This window comes from Cherax quadricarinatus, chromosome 61, assembly GCF_038502225.1.
Source record: "Cherax quadricarinatus isolate ZL_2023a chromosome 61, ASM3850222v1, whole genome shotgun sequence".
Taxonomy (NCBI): Eukaryota; Metazoa; Arthropoda; class Malacostraca; order Decapoda; family Parastacidae; genus Cherax; species Cherax quadricarinatus.
The window spans coordinates 5,125,340-5,145,704 of NC_091352.1; the positions used below are offsets into that span (position 1 = coordinate 5,125,340).

Sequence of the window (20,365 nt, forward strand, 5' to 3'; positions counted from 1 at the left end):
CCTTACTGTGTGTCTCCCTGTCTCCCTTCCTGTGTGTCTTCCTGTCTCCCTTCCTGTGTGTCTCCCTGTCTCCCTTCCTGTGTGTCTCCCTGTCTCCCTTTCTGTGTGTCTCCCTGTCTCCCTTCCTGTGTGTCTCCCTGTCTCCCTTCCTGTGTTTCTCCCTGTTTCCCTTCCTGTGTGTCTCCCTGTCTCCTTTCCTGTGTGTCTCCCTGTCTCCCTTCCTGTGTGTCTCCCTGTCTCCCTTCCTGTGTGTCTCCCTGTCTCCCTTCCTGTGTGTCTCCCTGTCTCCCTTCCTGTGTATCTCCCTGTTTCCCTTCCTGTGTGTCTCCCTGTCTCCTTTCCTGTGTGTCTCCCTGTCTCCTTGATTCCCTTCCTGTGTGTCTCCCTGTCTCCCTTCCTGTGTGTCTCCCTGTCTCCCTTCCTGTGTGTCTCCCTGTCTTCCTGTCTCCTTTCATGTGTCTCCCTGTCTCCCTTCCTGTGTGTCTCCCTGTCTCCCTTCCAGTGTGTCTCCCTGTCTCCCTTCCTGTGTGTCTCCCTGTCTATTCCTGTGTGTCTCCCTGTCTCCCTATCTCTCTGTCTCCCTGACTCTCTATCTTCCTGTCTCCCTGACTCTCTATCTCCCTGTCTCCCTATCTCCCTTGTCTCCCTATATCCCTGTCTCCCTATCTTCCTGTCTCATTATTTTCCTATCTTCCTCTCTCCCTGTCTCCCTATCTCCCTGTGTGTCTCCCTGCCTTCCTTTCTGTGTATCTCCCTTCCTGTGTGTCTCCCTGTCTCCCTTCCTGTGTGTCTCCCTGTCTCCCTTCCTGTGCAACTCCCTGTCTCCCCTCCTGTGTGTCTTCCTTCTCCCTTCCTGTGTGTCTCCCTGTCTCCCTTCCTGAGTGTCTCCCTGTCTCCCTTCCTGTGTGTCTCCCTGTCTCCTTTCCTGTGTGTCTCCCTGTCTCCCTGACTCCCTTCCTGTGTGTCTCCCTGTCACCCTTCCTGTGTGTCTCCCTGTCTCTCTTCCTGTGTGTCTCCCTGTCTCTCTGTCTCCCTTCCTGTGTGTCTCCCTGTCTCCCTTACTGTGTGTCTCCCTGTCTCCCTTCCTGTGTGTCTCCCTGTCTCCCTTCCTGTGTGTCTTCCTGTCTCCCTTCCTGTGTGTCTACCTGTCTCCCTGTGTGTCTCCCTGTCTCCCTTTCTGTGTGTCTCCCTGTCTCCCTTCCTGTGTGTCTCCCTGTCTCCCTTCCTGTGTGTCTCCCTGTCTCCCTTCCTGTGTGTCTCCCTGTCTCCTTTCCTGTGTGTCTCCCTGTCTCCTTGACTCCCTTCTTGTGTGTCTCCCTGTCTCCCTTCCTGTGTGTCTCCCTGTCTCCCTTACTGTGTGTCTCCCTGTCTCCCTTACTGTGTGTCTCCCTGTCTCCCTTCCTGTGTGTCTCCCTTCCTGTGTGTCTCCCTGTCTCCCTTCCTGTGTGTCTTCCTGTCTCCCTTCCTGTGCGTCTACCTGTCTCCCTTCCTGTGTGTCTCCCTGTCTCCCTTTCTGTGTCTCCCTGTCTCCCTTCCTGTGTGTCTCCCTGTCTCCCTTCCTGTGTGTCTCCCTGTCTCCCTTCCTGTGTGTCTCCCTGTCTCCTTTCCTGTCTGTCTCCCTGTCTCCTTGACTCCCTTCCTGTGTGTCTCCCTGTCTCCCTTCCTGTGTGTCTCCCTGTCTTCCTTCCTGTGTGTCTCCCTGTCTTCCTGTCTCCTTTCCTGTGTCTCCCTGTCTCCCTTCCTGTGTGTCTCCCTGTCTCCCTTAATGTGTGTCTCCCTGTCTCCCTTCCTGTGTGTCTCCCTGTCTCTTCCTGTGTGTCTCCCTGTCTCCCTATCTCTCTGTCTCCCTGACTCTCTATCTTCCTGTCTCCCTGTCTCTCTATCTCCCTGTCTCCCTATCTCCCTGTCTCCCTATCTTCCTGTCTCATTATTTCCCTATCTTCCTCTCTCCCTGTCTCCCTATCTCCCTGTCTCCCTGTGTGTCTCCCTGCCTTCCTTTCTGTGTATCTCCCTTCCTGTGTGTCTCCCTGTCTCCCTTCCTGTGTGTCTCCCTGTCTCCCTTCCTGTGTAGCTCCCTGTCTCCCCTCCTGTGTGTCTTCCTTCTCCCTTCCTGTGTGTCTCCCTGTCTCCCTTCCTGAGTGTCTCACTGTCTCCCTTCCTGTGTGTCTCCCTGTCTCCCTTCCTGTGTGTCTCCGTATCTCCCTTCCTGTGTGTCTCCCTGTCTTCCTTCCTGTGTGTCTCCCTGTCTCCCTTCCTGTGTGTCTCCCTGTCTCCCTTCCTGTGTGTCTCCCTGTCTCCCTTGCTGTGTGTCTCCCTGTCTCCCTTCCTGTGTGTCTCACTGTCTCCCTTCCTGTGTGTCTCCCTGTCTCCTTTTCTGTCTCCCTGTCTTCCTGTTTGTCTCCCTGTCTCCCTTCCTGTGTGTCTCACTGTCTCCCTTCCTGTGTGTCTCCCTGTCTCCTTTTCTGTCTCCCTGTCTTCCTGTTTGTCTCCCTGTCTCTCTTCCTGTGTGTCTCCCTGTCTCATTTTCTCTGTGTAAGCCTCCCCTATCATGCTCTCCCTCTCCCTGCTCTCTCTCTCTCTCTCTCTCTCTCTCTCTCTCTCTCTCTCTCTCTCTCTCTCTCTCTCTCTCTCTCTCTCTCTCTCTCTCTCTCTCTCCATGGAGGTGATCCCAGGCTCGTTCAATTACACTTTTTTGTGTGTGTGTGTATTGGTAGTGACTCACCAGTACAGGTGTTGGTAGTGACTCACCAGTACAGGTGTTGGTAGTGACTCACCAGTACAGGTGTTGGTAGTGACTCACCAGTACAGGTGTTGGTAGTGACTCACCAGTACAGGTGTTGGTAGTGACTCACCAGTACAGGTGTTGGTAGTGACTCACCAGTACAGGTGTTGGTAGTGACTCACCAGTACAGGTGTTGGTAGTGACTCACCAGTAGAGGTGTTGGTAGTGACTCACCAGTAGAGGTGTTGGTAGTGACTCACCAGTACAGGTGTTGGTAGTGACTCACCAGTACAGGTGTTGGTAGTGACTCACCAGTACAGGTGTTGGTAGTGACTCACCAGTACAGGTGTTGGTAGTGACTCACCAGTACAGGTGTTGGTAGTGACTCACCAGTAGAGGTGTTGGTAGTGACTCACCAGTAGAGGTGTTGGTAGTGACTCACCAGTACAGGTGTTGGTAGTGACTCACCAGTACAGGTGTTGGTAGTGACTCACCAGTAGAGGTGTTGGTAGTGACTCACCAGTAGAGGTGTTGGTAGTGACTCACCAGTACAGGTGTTGGTAGTGACTCACCAGTAGAGGTGTTGGTAGTGACTCACCAGTACAGGTGTTGGTAGTGACTCACCAGTACAGGTGTTGGTAGTGACTCACCAGTACAGGTGTTGGTAGTGACTCACCAGTACAGGTGTTGGTAGTGACTCACCAGTACAGGTGTTGGTAGTGACTCACCAGTACAGGTGTTGGTAGTGACTCACCAGTACAGGTGTTGGTAGTGACTCACCAGTACAGGTGTTGGTAGTGACTCACCAGTACAGGTGTTGGTAGTGACTCACCAGTACAGGTGTTGGTAGTGACTCACCAGTAGAGGTGTTGGTAGTGACTCACCAGTAGAGGTGTTGGTAGTGACTCACCAGAACAGGTGTTGGTAGTGACTCACCAGTAGAAGTGTTGGTAGTGACTCACCAGTACAGGTGTTGGTAGTGACTCACCAGTAGAGGTGTTGGTAGTGACTCACCAGTACAGGTGTTGGTAGTGACTCACCAGTACAGGTGTTGGTAGTGACTCACCAGTACAGGTGTTGGTAGTGACTCACCAGTACAGGTGTTGGTAGTGACTCACCAGTACAGGTGTTGGTAGTGACTCACCAGTAGAGGTGTTGGTAGTGACTCACCAGTAGAGGTGTTGGTAGTGACTCACCAGTACAGGTGTTGGTAGTGACTCACCAGTAGAGGTGTTGGTAGTGACTCACCAGTACAGGTGTTGGTAGTGACTCACCAGTACAGGTGTTGGTAGTGACTCACCAGTACAGGTGTTGGTAGTGACTCACCAGTACAGGTGTTGGTAGTGACTCACCAGTAGAGGTGTTGGTAGTGACTCACCAGTACAGGTGTTGGTAGTGACTCACCAGTACAGGTGTTGGTAGTGACTCACCAGTACAGGTGTTGGTAGTGACTCACCAGTACAGGTGTTGGTAGTGACTCACCAGTACAGGTGTTGGTAGTGACTCACCAGTACAGGTGTTGGTAGTGACTTACCAGTACAGGTGTTGGTAGTGACTCACCAGTAGAGGTGTTGGTAGTGACTCACCAGTACAGGTGTTGGTAGTGACTCACCAGTACAGGTGTTGGTAGTGACTTACCAGTACAGGTGTTGGTAGTGACTCACCCGTACAGGTGTTTCTAGTGGCTCACCAGTACAGGTGTTGGTAGTGACTTACCAGTACAGGTGTTGGTAGTGACTCACCAGTACAGGTGTTGGTAGTGACTCACCAGTAGAGGTGTTGGTAGTGACTCACCAGTACAGGTGTTGGTAGTGACTTACCAGTACAGGTGTTGGTAGTGACTTACCAGTACAGGTGTTGGTAGTGACTCACCAGTACAGGTGTTGGTAGTGACTTACCAGTACAGGTGTTGGTAGTGACTCACCAGTACAGGTGTTGGTAGTGACTTACCAGTACAGGTGTTGGTAGTGACTTACCAGTACAGGTGTTGGTAGTGACTTACCAGTACAGGTGTTGGTAGTGACTTACCAGTACAGGTGTTGGTAGTGACTCACCAGTACAGGTGTTGGTAGTGACTTACCAGTACAGGTGTTGGTAGTGACAGGTGTTGGTAGTTCACCAGTACAGGTGTTGGTAGTGACTTACCAGTACAGGTGTTGGTAGTGACTTACCAGTACAGGTGTTGGTAGTGACTTACCAGTACAGGTGTTGGTAGTGACTTACCAGTACAGGTGTTGGTAGTGACTTACCAGTACAGGTGTTGGTAGTGACTTACCAGTACAGGTGTTGGTAGTGACTTACCAGTACAGGTGTTGGTAGTGACTTACCAGTACAGGTGTTGGTAGTGACTTACCAGTACAGGTGTTGGTAGTGACTTACCAGTACAGGTGTTGGTAGTGACTTACCAGTACAGGTGTTGGTAGTGACTTACCAGTACAGGTGTTGGTAGTGACTTACCAGTACAGGTGTTGGTAGTGACTTACCAGTACAGGTGTTGGTAGTGACTTACCAGTACAGATGTTGGTAGTGACTTACCAGTACAGGTGTTGGTAGTGACTTACCAGTACAGATGTTGGTAGTGACTTACCAGTACAGGTGTTGGGGGCATCATGCAGTTGTAGTAAGTCTCTCACTGTGAAGCCTCGACCAGCACCACCTCGCTTCTCCTGAGCCTGAAACACAACACAACACAGTGTTACTAAACAACACAGTAAACAACACAGTGTTACAACACAACACAGTGTTACTAAACAACACAGTGTTACAATACAACACAGTGTTACAACACAACAGTGTTACAACACAACACAGTGTTGCAACACAACACAGTGTTACAACACAACACAGTGTTGCAACACAACACAGTGTTACAACACAACACAGTGTTGCAACACAACACAGTGTTACAACACAACACAGTGTTACAACACAACACAGTGTTGCAACACAACACAGTGTTGCAACACAACACAGTGTTGCAACACAACACAGTGTTACAACACAACACAGTGTTGCAACACAACACAGTGTTACAACACAACACAGTGTTACAACACAACACAGTGTTACAACACAACACAGTGTTGCAACACAACACAGTGTTGCAACACAACACAGTGTTACAACACAACACAGTGTTGCAACACAACACAGTGTTACAACACAACACAGTGTTGCAACACAACAGTGTTACAAAACAACACAGTGTAACAACACAACACAGTGTTACAACACAACACAGTGTAACAACACAACACAGTGTTACAACACAACACAGTGTTACAACACAACACAGTGTTACAACACAACACAGTGTTACAACACAACAGTGTTACAACACAACACAGTGTTACAACACAACACAGTGTTACAACACAACACAGTGTTACAACACAACACAGTGTTACAACACAACACAGTGTTACAACCCAACACAGTGTTACAACACAACACAGTGTTACAACCCAACACAGTGTAACAACACAACAGTGTTACAACACAACACAGTGTTACAACACAACACAGTGTTACAACACAACACAGTGTAACAACACAACACAGTGTTACAACACAACACAGTGTTACAACACAACAGTGTTACAACACAACACAGTGTTACAACACAACACAGTGTTACAACACAACAGTGTTACAACACAACACAGTGTTACAACACAACAGTGTTACAACACAACACAGTGTTACAACACAACACAGTGTTACAACACAACACAGTGTTACAACACAACACAGTGTTACAACACAACACAGTGTTACAACCCAACACAGTGTTACAACACAACACAGTGTTACAACCCAACACAGTGTAACAACACAACAGTGTTACAACACAACACAGTGTTACAACACAACACAGTGTTACAACACAACACAGTGTTACAACACAACACAGTGTTACAACACAACACAGTGTTACAACACAACACAGTGTTACAACACAACACAGTGTTACAACACAACACAGTGTTACAACCCAACACAGTGTTACAACCCAACACAGTGTTACAACCCAACACAGTGTAACAACACAACAGTGTTACAACACAACACAGTGTTACTACACAACACAGTGTTACAACACAACACAGTGTTACAACACAACACAGTGTTACAACACAACACAGTGTTACAACACAACACAGTGTTACAACACAACACAGTGTTACAACACAACACAGTGTTACAACACAACACAGTGTTACAACACAACAGTGTTACAACACAACACAGTGTTACAACACAACACAGTGTTACAACACAACAGTGTTACAACACAACACAGTGTTACAACACAACACAGTGTAACAACACAACACAGTGTTACAACACAACACAGTGTTACAACACAACACTGTGTTACAACACAACACAGTGTTAAAACACAATGTTACAACACAACACAGTGTTACAACACAACACAGTGTTACAACACAACACAGTGTAACAACACAACACAGTGTTACAACACAACACAGTGTTACAACACAACACAGTGTTAAAACACAACACAGTGTTACAACACAACACAGTGTTAAAACACAGTGTTACAACACAACACAGTGTTACAACACAACACAGTGTTACAACACAACACAGTGTTACAACACAACACAGTGTTACAACACAGTGTTACAACACAACACAGTGTTACAACACAACACAGTGTTACAACACAACACAGTGTTACAACACAACACAGTGTTACAACACAACACAGTGTTGCAACACAACAGTGTTACAAAACAACACAGTGTAACAACACAACACAGTGTTACAACACAACACAGTGTTACAACACAACAGTGTTACAACACAACACAGTGTTACAACACAACACAGTGTTACAACACAACAGTGTTACAACACAACACAGTGTTACAACACAACACAGTGTTACAACACAACAGTGTTACAACACAACACAGTGTTACAACACAACACAGTGATACAACACAACACAGTGTTACAACACAACACAGTGTTACAACACAACACAGTGTTACAACACAACACAGTGTTACAACACAACACAGTGTTACAACACAACACAGTGTTACAACACAACACAGTGTTACAGCACAACACAGTGTTACAGCACAACACAGTGTTACAACACAACAGTGTTACAACACAACAGTGTTACAACACAACAGTGTTACAACAACGCAACATAGTGTTACAACACAACACAACACAGCGTTACAACACAACACAGTGTTACAACACAACAGTGTTACAACAACACAACACAGTGTTACAACACAACAGTGTTACAACAACACAACACAGTGTTACAACACAACACAGTTACAACGCAACACAACACAGTGTTACAACAACACAACACAGTGTTACAACACAACACAGTTACAACGCAACACAACACAGTGTTACAACGCAACACAACACAGTGTTACAACACAACACAGTTACAACGCAACACAACACAGTGTTACAACGCAACACAACACAGTGTTACAACAACACAACACAGTGTTACAACACAACACAGTTACAACGCAACACAACACAGTGTTACAACGCAACACAACACAGTGTTACAACACAGTTACAACGCAACACAACACAGTGTTACAACGCAACACAACACAGTGTTACAACACACATCCTACCAACGCATCATAGACTAAGTGGACGGCGTGACAGATAGATGGCGTGATAGATGCGTGATAGATGGCGTGATAGATGGCGTGATAGATGCGTGATAGATGCGTGATAGATGGCGTGATAGATGGCGTGATAGATGCGTGATAGATGGCGTGATAGATGCGTGATAGATGCGCGATAGATGGCGTGATAGATGGCGTGATAAATGTGTGATAGATGGCGTGATAGATGCATGATAGATGGCGTGATAGATGCATGATAGATGGCGTGATAGATGCATGATAGACAGCATGATAGATAGCTGGCGTGATACATGGACAGCGTGATAGATGCGAGATAGATGGCGTGATAGATGCATGATAGACAGCATGATAGATAGCTGGCGTGATACATGGACAGCGTGATAGATGCGTGATAGATGGCGTGATAGATGCATGATAGACAGCATGATAGATAGATGGCGTGATACATAGACGGCGTGATAGATGCATGATAGACAGATGGCGTGATAGATGGTGTGATAGATGGCATGATAAACAGATGGCAGGATAGACAGATGGCATGATAGATAGATGGTATGATAGATGGCATGACAGATGGCATGATAGATGGCATGATAGATGGTATGATAGATGACATGATAGATGGAATGATAGATAGCATGATAGATGGCATGATAGATGGCATGATATATGGCATGATAGATGGCATGATAGATGGCATGATAGATGGCATGATAGATGGCATGATATATGGCATGATAGATGGCATGATAGATGGCATGATAGATGGCATGATAGATGGCATGATAGATGGCATGATAGATGGCATGATAGATGGTATGATAGATGACATGATAGATGGAATGATAGATAGCATGATAGATGGCATGATAGATGGCATGATATATGGCATGATAGATGGCATGATAGATGGCATGATAGATGGCATGATATATGGCATGATAGATGGCATGATAGATGGCATGATAGATGGCATGATAGATGGCATGATAGATGGCATGATAGATGGCATGATAGATGGCATGATAGATGGCATGATAGATGGCATGATAGATGGCATGATAGATGGCATGATAGATGGCATGATAGATGGCATGATAGATGGCATGATAGATGGCATGATAGATGGCATGATAGATGGCATGATAGATGGCATGATAGATGGCATGATATTATTATTTTCCATTTTGAAACGTCAATAATCCAGTAATAATCTTCAATAATTTATTCAATAATCCATTAATAATATTCAATAATTCATATAATAATCTTCAATAATCCATATAATAATCTTTAATAATAGTCTTCATGAATTTATATAATAATCCTCAATAATCGTCAATAATCCATATAATAATCTTCATGAATTTATATAATAATCTTCAATAATCGTTAATAATGCATATAATAATCTTCAAGAATTTATGTAATATTTAATAATAATCTTCAATAATCCATATAATAATCTTCAAGAATTTATGTAATAATCTTAAATAATCCATATAATAATCTTCAAGAATTTATGTAATAATCTTAAATAATCCATATAATAATCTTCAAGAATTTATGTAATAATCTTCAATAATCCATATAATAATCTTCAATAATCCATATAATAATCTTCAAGAATTTATGTAATAATCTTCAATAATCCATATAATAATCTTCAAGAATTTATGTAATAATCTTCAATAATCCATATAATAATCTTCAATAATCCATATAATAATCTTCAAGAATTTATGTATTAATTTTCAATAATCCATATAATAATCTTCAAGAATTTATGTAATAATCTTCAATAATCCATATAATAATCTTCAAGAATTTATGTAATAATCTTCAATAGTCCATATAATAATCTTCAAAAATTTATGTAATAATCTTCAATAATTCATATAATAATCTTCAATAATTCATATAATAATCTTCAATAATTCATATAATAATCTTCAATAATTCATATAATAATCTTCAATAGTCCATATAATAATCTTCAAAAATTTATGTAATAATCTTCAATAATTCATATAATAATCTTCAATAATTCATATAATAATCTTCAATAATTCATATAATAATCTTCAATAATTCATATAATAATCTTCAATAATTCTTGGACAGTTTCTTGTAATAGCGTAAAACACGTGAGCAACCCTGAGTGTGTTGCGTCATCGTACGCAACATATATCTGACCAACATATATCTGGCGATCATAAATCTGGCCAGCGTAAATCTGGCCAGCGTAAATCTGGCCAGCGTAAATCTGGCCAGCGTAAATCTGGCCAGCGTAACTCTGGCCAGCGTAAATCTGGCCAGCGTAAATCTGGCCAGCGTAAATCTGGCCAGCGTAAATCTGGCCAGCGTAAATCTGGCCAGCGTAAATCTGGCCAGCGTAAATCTGGCCAGATATACGTATATTATTATTATTACTAATATTATTATTGATATTATAATTATTATTATTAATGTAATTATTGTTATTATGATTATTATTATTATTATTATTTATCAATATAATTATTGATATTATTATTATAATTATTAACATTATTATAATTATTGATATAATTATTGATATTATTATTATTATTATTATTTATCAATATAATTATTGATATTATTATTATAATTATTAACATTATTATTATTATTATTATTATTATTATTATTATTATTTATCAATATAATTATTGATATGATTATTATAATTATTAACATTATTATAATTATTGATATAATTATTGATATTATTATTATTATTATTATTATTATTTATCAATATAATTATTGATATTATAATTATTAACATTATTATTATTATTATTATAATTATTGATATAATTATTGATATTATTATTATTATTATTATTACTATTTATCAAATAATCCACATTAACATCACGCTTATTATATTCCAAACATAATAATTAACAAAAACAATAATAATATCAATAATAATCCACATGATAATTAACATTATTTTTAAAAATAATCCTAATAATAATCCACATGATTATAATAATTTGAATAATAATATTAGCAGTCTTGATTAAATCATTAACAGGTGTTGGTAATTAACAGGTGTTATGGAATTCACAAGTGCTAAGTAATTGACAGGTGTTGGGTAATTAACAGGTGTTAGATAATTAACAAGTGTTAGGCAATTAACAGGTGTTGTAATGAAAAGGTGTTAGGTAATTAACAAATGCTAGATTATTAACGGGTGTTAGGTAATTAACAGGTGTTAGATAATTAACAAGTGGTAGGTAATTAACAGGTGTTGTAATGAAAAGGTGTTGGGTAATTAATAAATGCTAGATTATTAACGGGTGTTATGTAATTAACAGGTGTTAGATAATTAACAAGTGGTAGGTAATTGACAGATGTTGTAATTAAAACGTGTTAGGTAATTAACAGATATTAGATCATTAACGTTAGGTTAACAGGTGTTAGTAATTAAACAGTAATATTAGGTAATTAACAGATATTAGATCATTAACTGGTGTTATGTAATTAACAGGTGTTAGATAATTAACAAGTGGTAGGTAATTGACAGGTGTTGTAATTAAAACGTGTTAGGTAATTAACAGATATTAGATCATTAACGGGTGTTAGGTAATTAACAGGTGTTAGATAATTAACAGGTGTTAGATAATTAACCCTGTGTACCATACGCCTAGACAGGTTTTGAAATAATAATAATAATAATAATAATAATAATAATAATAATAATAATAATAATAATAATAAATGACGCATGAAAGGAAGAGACAGCTACGCAAATTCTGCGTCACTTGTGCATGCACCGCGCCATCCACGTACGCACCTTGTACGCATATTAACGTGAAAGTCGTGCGTAATTATTTGAGTTCTATACGCACCTACTTTAAAACACACACACACACACACACACACACACACACACACACACACACACACACACACACACACACACACACACCTGAGCGAGTTTCACGCACAGCTACGCAAAATTAGCGTACAATCACGCAACAATACGCACAGAAAATTTACGCTCTGACGCTAAAAGAATTTATCTCACATAGCGAAAATTTTAATATAATAACGCAAAAATATACAGTCGAAATACATTCAACCAGAAACAAAATACAATCAGTCGTAGTTCGGAATACAATCACAATAAAGTGAGAATACAGTATCGTTAATTTCAATAAATTCAAAATACATTCAAAATAGACCAAGAAACTTAAAATACAATCGTGTGAATTCCTTACACAATCTCCCTTCAGAATATACAATCACTGGAAAAGAAATACAACCACTGGTAACTAAATACAATCCCTAGGAACCAAATACAATCCCTAGGAACCAAATACAATCCCTAGAAACCAAATACAATCACTGGTAACCAAATACAATCACTGGTAGCTAAATACAATCCCTAGGAACCAAATACAATCCCTAGGAACAAAATACAATCCCTAGAAACCAAGTACAATCACTGGTAACCAAATACAATCTCACGAAACCAAATACAATCCCGAAGAACCAAATACAATCCTTGGAAAAGAAATGCAATCCCTAGAACAGAAATGCAATCAGTAGAATAGAAATACAATCCCTAGAAACCAAGTACAATCCCTAGAAACCAAGTACAATCCCTAGAAGCCAAGTACAATCCCTAGAAACCAAGTACAATCCCTAGAAACCAAGTACAATCCCTAGAAACCAAGTACAATCCCTAGAAGCCAAGTACAATCCCTAGAAGCCAAGTACAATCCCTAGAAACCAAGTACAATCCCTAGAAACCAAGTACAATCACTAGAAACCAAGTACAATCACTAGAAACCAAGTACAATCCCTAAACACAACTAGTATCACACACACACGAAATTAAAGGTTCTAGTGTCTCTAGCGCGTCCTGTGGTACTAGTTTTAGCTACTAGTATTATACTAGTACACAGTCCTAGTGTCCTAGCTGTGTCCCGTAGCTCGGTTGGTAGCGCACTCTGCTCACACACTGAGGTCCGTCGTTCGATCTCCGGTACGGCTGAAAACATCAGGACGTGTTTCCTTAAGATACCTGCTGTCCACGTTCACCTAGCAGTTAAATAGGTACCTGGGTGTTAGTGGACTGATGCGGGTCGCATCCTGGAGACGAAATTAACCTAATTTGCCCGACGAGGTCTGAATAACAAGAGGCTCTCTATATAGTATGTCACTAGTACACAGTACTAGTGTTTGACTGGTACACACTACTAGCTACACGTTATCTACACGTACAATTAACCCAGTTGGGATAATGAAAGCTATTTTTTATCAACTAGTTGGTTAATTCTGGTGGAGAGCTCCGGCAGCGTGGTGGCCGCCATCTTAACTGCGCCTCCAACAATGGCGACGTTGTCAACGGCGGTTGAGATTGATGCAGCGTTGATGTGAGACCGGGTGTTCTGGTAATCAATTAGAGGTCACTGTGGGGAGGGGGATAACGTTATCCAAGGGTCGTTATTAGACGGCAGGTCTGTTAACGGCGGTGCAAGACGTCGTTCCAAGGAAGGGGAGACGACACGAAAGATATTTTTTTAAGTTACATGAGTTGAGTGGTTACTTACTGTTATCATGTTGGATGGATGGTGGTTGAGGGGGGGTTGTGGTGGTTGTTGTTGGGGGGGGAAAGGAGGAGCTAACAGGAGCCGTCAACAGCACTAGTACTCCCGCGGGAAATTAGTATCCTGGCGAGGAGCGGCGCGAGTGATGGTGTTACCGCTGGCGCGTCTCGACGCACTCTCCCCCGCGCCTCGCGCTATCGCCTTTAGTCGGCCCCGCCCCTCGCCACCTACCCTGGGGAAGGAGGGGGAGGAGCCTTCCCCTCTCCAAGAGGGCGGAGCCTCCCGAATCACGCCCTCCGATTGGCTTGCGACACCCCATTACGTCATTACCCACAGCGGGGGGGAAGTGGAGTCGGCGGGATAAGTGGCGGGCGAAGTACGCGATCCCAGCTGGTAGAAAGCCAAATGTTTCCCGCTAAATACACTTACTTCGATCCCTTTGGCTCATTAAGAGGGCGTAAATCCTTTATAAATAGCACACCTCAGATCCCCGCCTACAAGCAACTTATCTCTGGCGACAGCTGTGAGGGAGGGGGGCGGGGGAAGGGGTAGAAATAAGAGAATGATTGAACGACAGAAGAGGGGAATAAGGGGGGTACCCACACCACCTACTGACGAAGGACTTGGCTAAGAGGGAAGGGAAAGGGGAGGGGGAAGCACACTGCTGTTATTGACCAGGCTATCAACTTATATTGCCCGTTGCTCTTACCTCTGGAGCCTCCAACATCAATAACCTTTTATACTGAGGAGGCAAGGCTGGTTATTACTTCCAGGAGGTACTGGAGGTCTAGGAGGTACTAGAGGTCTATGAGTTTCTGAAGGCCCAGGTGGTACTAGAGATCCAGGAGGTACTGGAGGTCCAGGAGGTACTAAAAGTCCAGGAGATTCAGGAGGTACTGTATGTCCAGGAGGTACTGGAGGTCCAAGAGGTCCAGGAGGTACTGTAGGTCCAGGAGGAACTGGAGGTCCAGGAGGTACTGGAGGCCCAGGAGGTACTGTAAGTCCAGGAGGTACTGTAGGCCCAGGAGGTACTGGAGGTCCAGGAAGTACTGGAGGTCCAGGTTCCTTGTTCTCCCGCTCACATTGTAAAATGTAGACTGCTACACACCTGTAGACTGCTACACACCTGTAGACTGCTACACACCTGTAGACTGCTACACACCTGCAGACTGCTACACACCTGTAGACTGCTACACACCTGTAGACTGCTACACACCTGTAGACTGCTCCACACCTGTAGACTGCTACACACCTGTAGACTGCTCCACACCTGTAGACAGCTACACACCTGTAGACTGCTCCACACCTCTAGACTGCTACACACCTGTAGACTGCTACACACCTGTAGACTGCAACACACCTGTAGACTGCTACGCACCTGTAGATTGCTACACACCTGTAGACTGCTACACACCTGTCGACTGCTACACACCTCTTGACTGCAACACACCTGTAGACTGCTACACACCTGTAGATTGCTACACACCTGTAGACTGCTACACACCTCTTAACTGCAGCACACCTGTAGACTGCTACACACCTGTAGACTGCTACACACCTGTAGATTGCTACACACCTGTAGCCTGTAGGCTGCTACACACCTGTTGACTGCTACACACCTGTAGACTGCTACACACCTGTAGCCTGTAGGCTGCTACACACCTGTTGACTGCTACACACCTGTAGACTGCTACACACCTGTAGACTGCAACACGCCTGTAGACTGCTACACACCTGTAGACTGCTACACACCTGTAGATTGCAATACACTTGTAGACTGTTGAACACCTGAAGACTGCTAAACACCTGTAGCCTGTAGACTGCTACACACCTGTAGACTGCAACACACCTGTAGACTGCTACACACCTGTAGACTGCAACACGCCTGTAGACTGCAACACGCCTGTAGACTGCTACACACCTGTAGACTGCTACACACCTGTAGATTGCAATATACTTGTAGACTGTTGAACACCTGAAGACTGCTACACACTTGTAGATTGCAATACACTTGTAGACTGTTGAACACCTGAAGACTGCTACACACCTGTAGATTGCAATACACTTGTAGACTGTTGAACACCTGAAGACTGCTACACACCTGTAGCCTGTAGACTGCTACACACCTGTAGACTGCTACACACCTGTAGACTGCAACACGCCTGTAGACTGCAACACGCCTGTAGACTGCTACACACCTGTAGACTGCTACACACCTGTAGATTGCAATATACTTGTAGACTGTTGAACACCTGAAGACTGCTACACACCTGTAGCCTGTAGACTGCTACACACCTATTGACTGCAACACACCTGTAGACTGCTACACACCTGTAGACTGCTACACACCTGAAGACAGTAACACACCTGTAGACTGCTACACACCTGAAGCCTACTACACACCTGTAATATATTCCAACCCACAGACTTACTACAGATGTTCTGACCAAGATAATAATAATAATAATAATAATAATAATAATAATAATAATAATAATAATAATAATAATAACAATAATAATAATAATAATAATAATAATAATAATAATAATAATAATAATAATAATAATAATAATAATAATAATAATAACAATAATAATAATAACAATAATAATAATAATAACAATAATAATAATAATAATAATAACAATAACAATAATAATAATAATAATAATAATAATAATAATAATAATAATAATAATAATAATAATAACAATAATAATAATAACAATAATAATAATAATAATAATAATAATAATAATAATAATAATAATAATAATAATAATAACAATAATAATAATAACAATAATAATAATAATAATAATAATAATAATAATAATAATAATAATAATAATAATAATAATAATAATAATAATAATAATAATAATAATAATAATAATAACAATAATAATAATAACAATAATAATAATAATAATAATAATAATAATAATAATAATAATAATAATAATAATAATAATAATAATAATAACAATAATAATAATAATAATAATAATAATAATAATAATAATAACAATAATAATAATAATAACAATAATAATAATAATAATAATAATAATAGTAATAATAATAATAATAATGAACAACCCGACAAGTTAAACAGTTGAGACTTTTACATCATTACGGTATCCTTATTGTGACGACGTTTCGCCACTGGTTGGCGAAACGTCGTCACAGTAAAGATCCGCAAGTGCTGTGAAAGTGTCTTGTTCCTCGACTGTAATAGTGTGTTTTTTTAAGCAAGTACCGGCAAGTGTTGCCTCTTAGGGAAGCACTTAAGTGTTCTAAAGTGTTCTTTAGTGTTCTAAAGTGTTCTAAATGTTCTTTAGTGTTCTAAAGTGTTCTTCAGTGTTCTAAATGTTCTTTAGTGTTCTAAAGTGTTCTTTAGTGTTCTAAAGTGTTCTTTAGTGTTCTAAATGTTCTTTAGTGTTCTAAAGTGTTCTTTAGTGTTCTAAAGTGTTCTTCAGTGTTCTAAATGTTCTTTAGTGTTCTAAAGTGTTCTTCAGTGTTCTACAGGTTCTTTAGTGTTCTAAAGTGTTCTTTACTGTTCTAAAGTGTTCTTCAGTGTTCTAAAGTGTTCTTCAGTGTTCTAAAGTGTTCTTCAGTGTTCTAAATGTTCTTTAGTGTTCTAAAGTGTTCTTCAGTGTTCTAAAGTGTTCTTCAGTGTTCTACAGGTTCTTTAGTGTTCTAAAGTGTTCTTTAGTGTTCTAAAGTGTTCTTCAGTGTTCTAAAGTGTTCTTCAGTGTTCTAAAGTGTTCTTCAGTGTTCTAAATGTTCTTTAGTGTGTTCTTCAGTGTTCTAAAGTGTTCTTCAGTGTTCTACAGGTTCTTTAGTGTTCTAAAGTGTTCTTTAGTGTTCTAAAGTGTTCTTCAGTGTTCTAAAGTGTTCTTCAGTGTTCTAAATGTTCTTTAGTGTTTTAAAGTGTTCTTCAGTGTTCTAAAGTGTTCTAAGGTGCTCTTCAGTGTTCTAAAGTGTTCTAAGGTGTTCTTCAGTGTTCTAAGGTGTTCTTCAGTGTTCTAAGGTGTTCTTCAGTGTTCTAAGGTGTTCTTCAGTGTTCTAAGGTGTTCTTCAGTGTTCTAAGGTGTTCTTCAGTGTTCTAAGGTGTTCTTCAGTGTTCTAAAGTGTTCTAAGGTGTTCTTCAGTGTTCTAAGGTGTTCTTCAGTGTTCTAAAGTGTTCTAAGATGTTCTTCAGTGTTCTAAATGTTCTTTAGTGTTCTAAAGTGTTCTTCAGTGTTCTAAATGTTCTTTAGTGTTCTAAAGTGTTCTTCAGTGTTCTAAATGTTCTTTAGTGTTCTAAAGTGTTCTTCAGTGTTCTAAAGTGTTCTTCAGTGTTCTAAATGTTCTTTAGTGTTCTAAAGTGTTTTTCAGTGTTCTAAAGTGTTCTTCAGTGTTCTAAAGTGTTCTTCAGTGTTCTAAAGTGTTCTTCAGTGTTCTAAAGTGTTCTTTAGTGTTCTAAAGTGTTCTTCAGTGTTCTAAAGTGTTCTTCAGTGTTCTTTGGTGTTCTAAAGTGTTCTTTAGTGTTCTAAAGTGTTATTTAGTGTTCTTTGGTGTTCTAAAGTGTTCTTTAGTGTTCTAAAGTGTTCTTTAGTGTTCTAAAGTGTTCTTTAGTGTTCTAAAGTGTTCTTTAGTGTTCTAAAGTGTTCTTCAGTGTTCTTTGGTGTTCTAAAGTGTTCTTTAGTGTTCTAAAGTGTTATTTAGTGTTCTAAAGTGTTCTTCAGTGTTCTAAATGTTCTTTAGTGTTCTGAAGTGTTTTTCAGTGTTCTAAAGTGTTCTTCAGTGTTCTAAAGTGTTCTTCAGTGTTCTAAAGTGTTGTTTAGTGTTCTAAAGTGTTCTTTAGTGTTCTAAAGTGTTCTTCAATGTTCTAAAGTGTTCTTCAGTGTTCTAAAGTGTTCTTTAGTGTTCTAAAGTGTTCTTTAGTGTTCTAAAGTGTTCTTCAATGTTCTAAAGTGTTCTTCAGTGTTCTAAAGTGTTCTTTAGTGTTCTAAAGTGTTCTTCAGTGTTCTAAAGTGTTCTTCAGTGTTGTAAAGTGTTCTTCAGTGTTCTAAAGTGTTTAGTGTTCTGAAGTGTTCTTCAGTGTTCTAAAATGTTATTTAGTGTTCTAAAGTGTTCTAAAGTGTTCTAAAGTGTTCTTTAGTGTTCTAAAGTGTTCTTCAGTGTTCTAAAGTGTTCTTTAGTGTTCTAAAGTGTTCTTCAGTGTTCTAAAGTTTTCTTTAGTGTTCTAAAGTGTTCTTCAGTGTTCTAAAGTGTTCTTCAGTGTTCTAAAGTGTTATTTAGTGTTCTTCAATGGTCTTCAGTGTTCTAAAGTGTTCTTCAGTGTTCTAAAGTGTTCTTCAGTGTTCTAAAGTGTTATTTAGTGTTCTTCAATGTTCTTCAGTGTTCTAAAGTGTTCTTCAGTGTTCTAAAGTGTTCTTCAGTGTTCTAAAGTGTTCTTTAGTGTTCTAAAGTGTTCTTCAGTGTTCTAAAGTGTTCTTCAGTGTTCTAAAGTGTTCTTCAGTGTTCTAAAGTGTTCTTCAGTGTTCTAATAACTTGAAGGAATTATTAATTGATCATAATGAACATAGCCTCAATTATCATTTTTCTGATAACTTTCAAATTTGCTATTAGAATTGGTAGTAGTAATCGCAGCAGTAGTAGTAGTAATTGTAGTAGTAGTAGTAATCGTTGTAGTAACAGTAGTAGTAATTATCGTAGTACTAGTTGTAGTAGAAGCAATTAGAAGACTTATCGCAAGGTTTAAACTACAGTTGTAGATTACGCAGCTTATGCGTAACAAGACAACGTATTAAGAAGCGGTGCGTTGTTAGGTAACGGAAGGGAGGAAGTGGCGGCTGTAGTGGTGATTCCTGTATGTAGTGGCGTGAGGGGGGAGAACATGAATAATGTGAGGGGGGAGAGAGGGGTGACTGCTGAATGTGAGGGAGGGGGGAGATGAGTGACATGGATACTTCGTAAGCAAGCGTGGATGGAGAGAGGGAGCATAGGGAGAGAATGTGAAATGAGGAGTATAGGGAGAGAACGAAAAGGTAATATCAGGAGATAACGAGAAGAGGGGTACAGGGAGACAATTAGAAATGAGTATAAGGAGAGAAAGAGTGTAATAAATAGGTCGATGGAGGGAGGCTAAGGGAGAGTGAGAAGAGGGATGGGGAGATCGTCTAGGGAGCTAAGGGTGGGATGATAGAGGAGAATGGAGAGAGAGAGAGGGGGAAGTATACTGGTATATCAATATACTGGAGGTACAGAGTCAATATGATCATTACCATAACAAATATCTACTCACAGTCGGACCTTCACTAAACATTTCACCTGCATCAATATTAACATCAATAACATCAACACATTGACCTGACCTTACATCACTC

General features: G+C 40.6%; 1 protein-coding gene across 1 annotated transcript in view; it reads right to left on the reverse strand.

The window, feature by feature from the left end:
• Nucleotides 1-14,120, reverse strand: part of LOC128699470 (uncharacterized) — a 24,794-nt gene extending 10,674 nt beyond the window's left edge. Inside the window, exons 1-2 of the mRNA XM_070098044.1 lie at nucleotides 13,989-14,120; nucleotides 5,310-5,394 (exon numbers count right to left, since the gene is read on the reverse strand). Coding sequence (XP_069954145.1) covers nucleotides 5,310-5,394; nucleotides 13,989-13,997 — 94 coding nt within the window. The 5' untranslated portion in view covers nucleotides 13,998-14,120. The remainder of the gene's footprint in view (nucleotides 1-5,309; nucleotides 5,395-13,988) is intronic.
• Nucleotides 14,121-20,365: the final 6,245 nt, after the last annotated feature.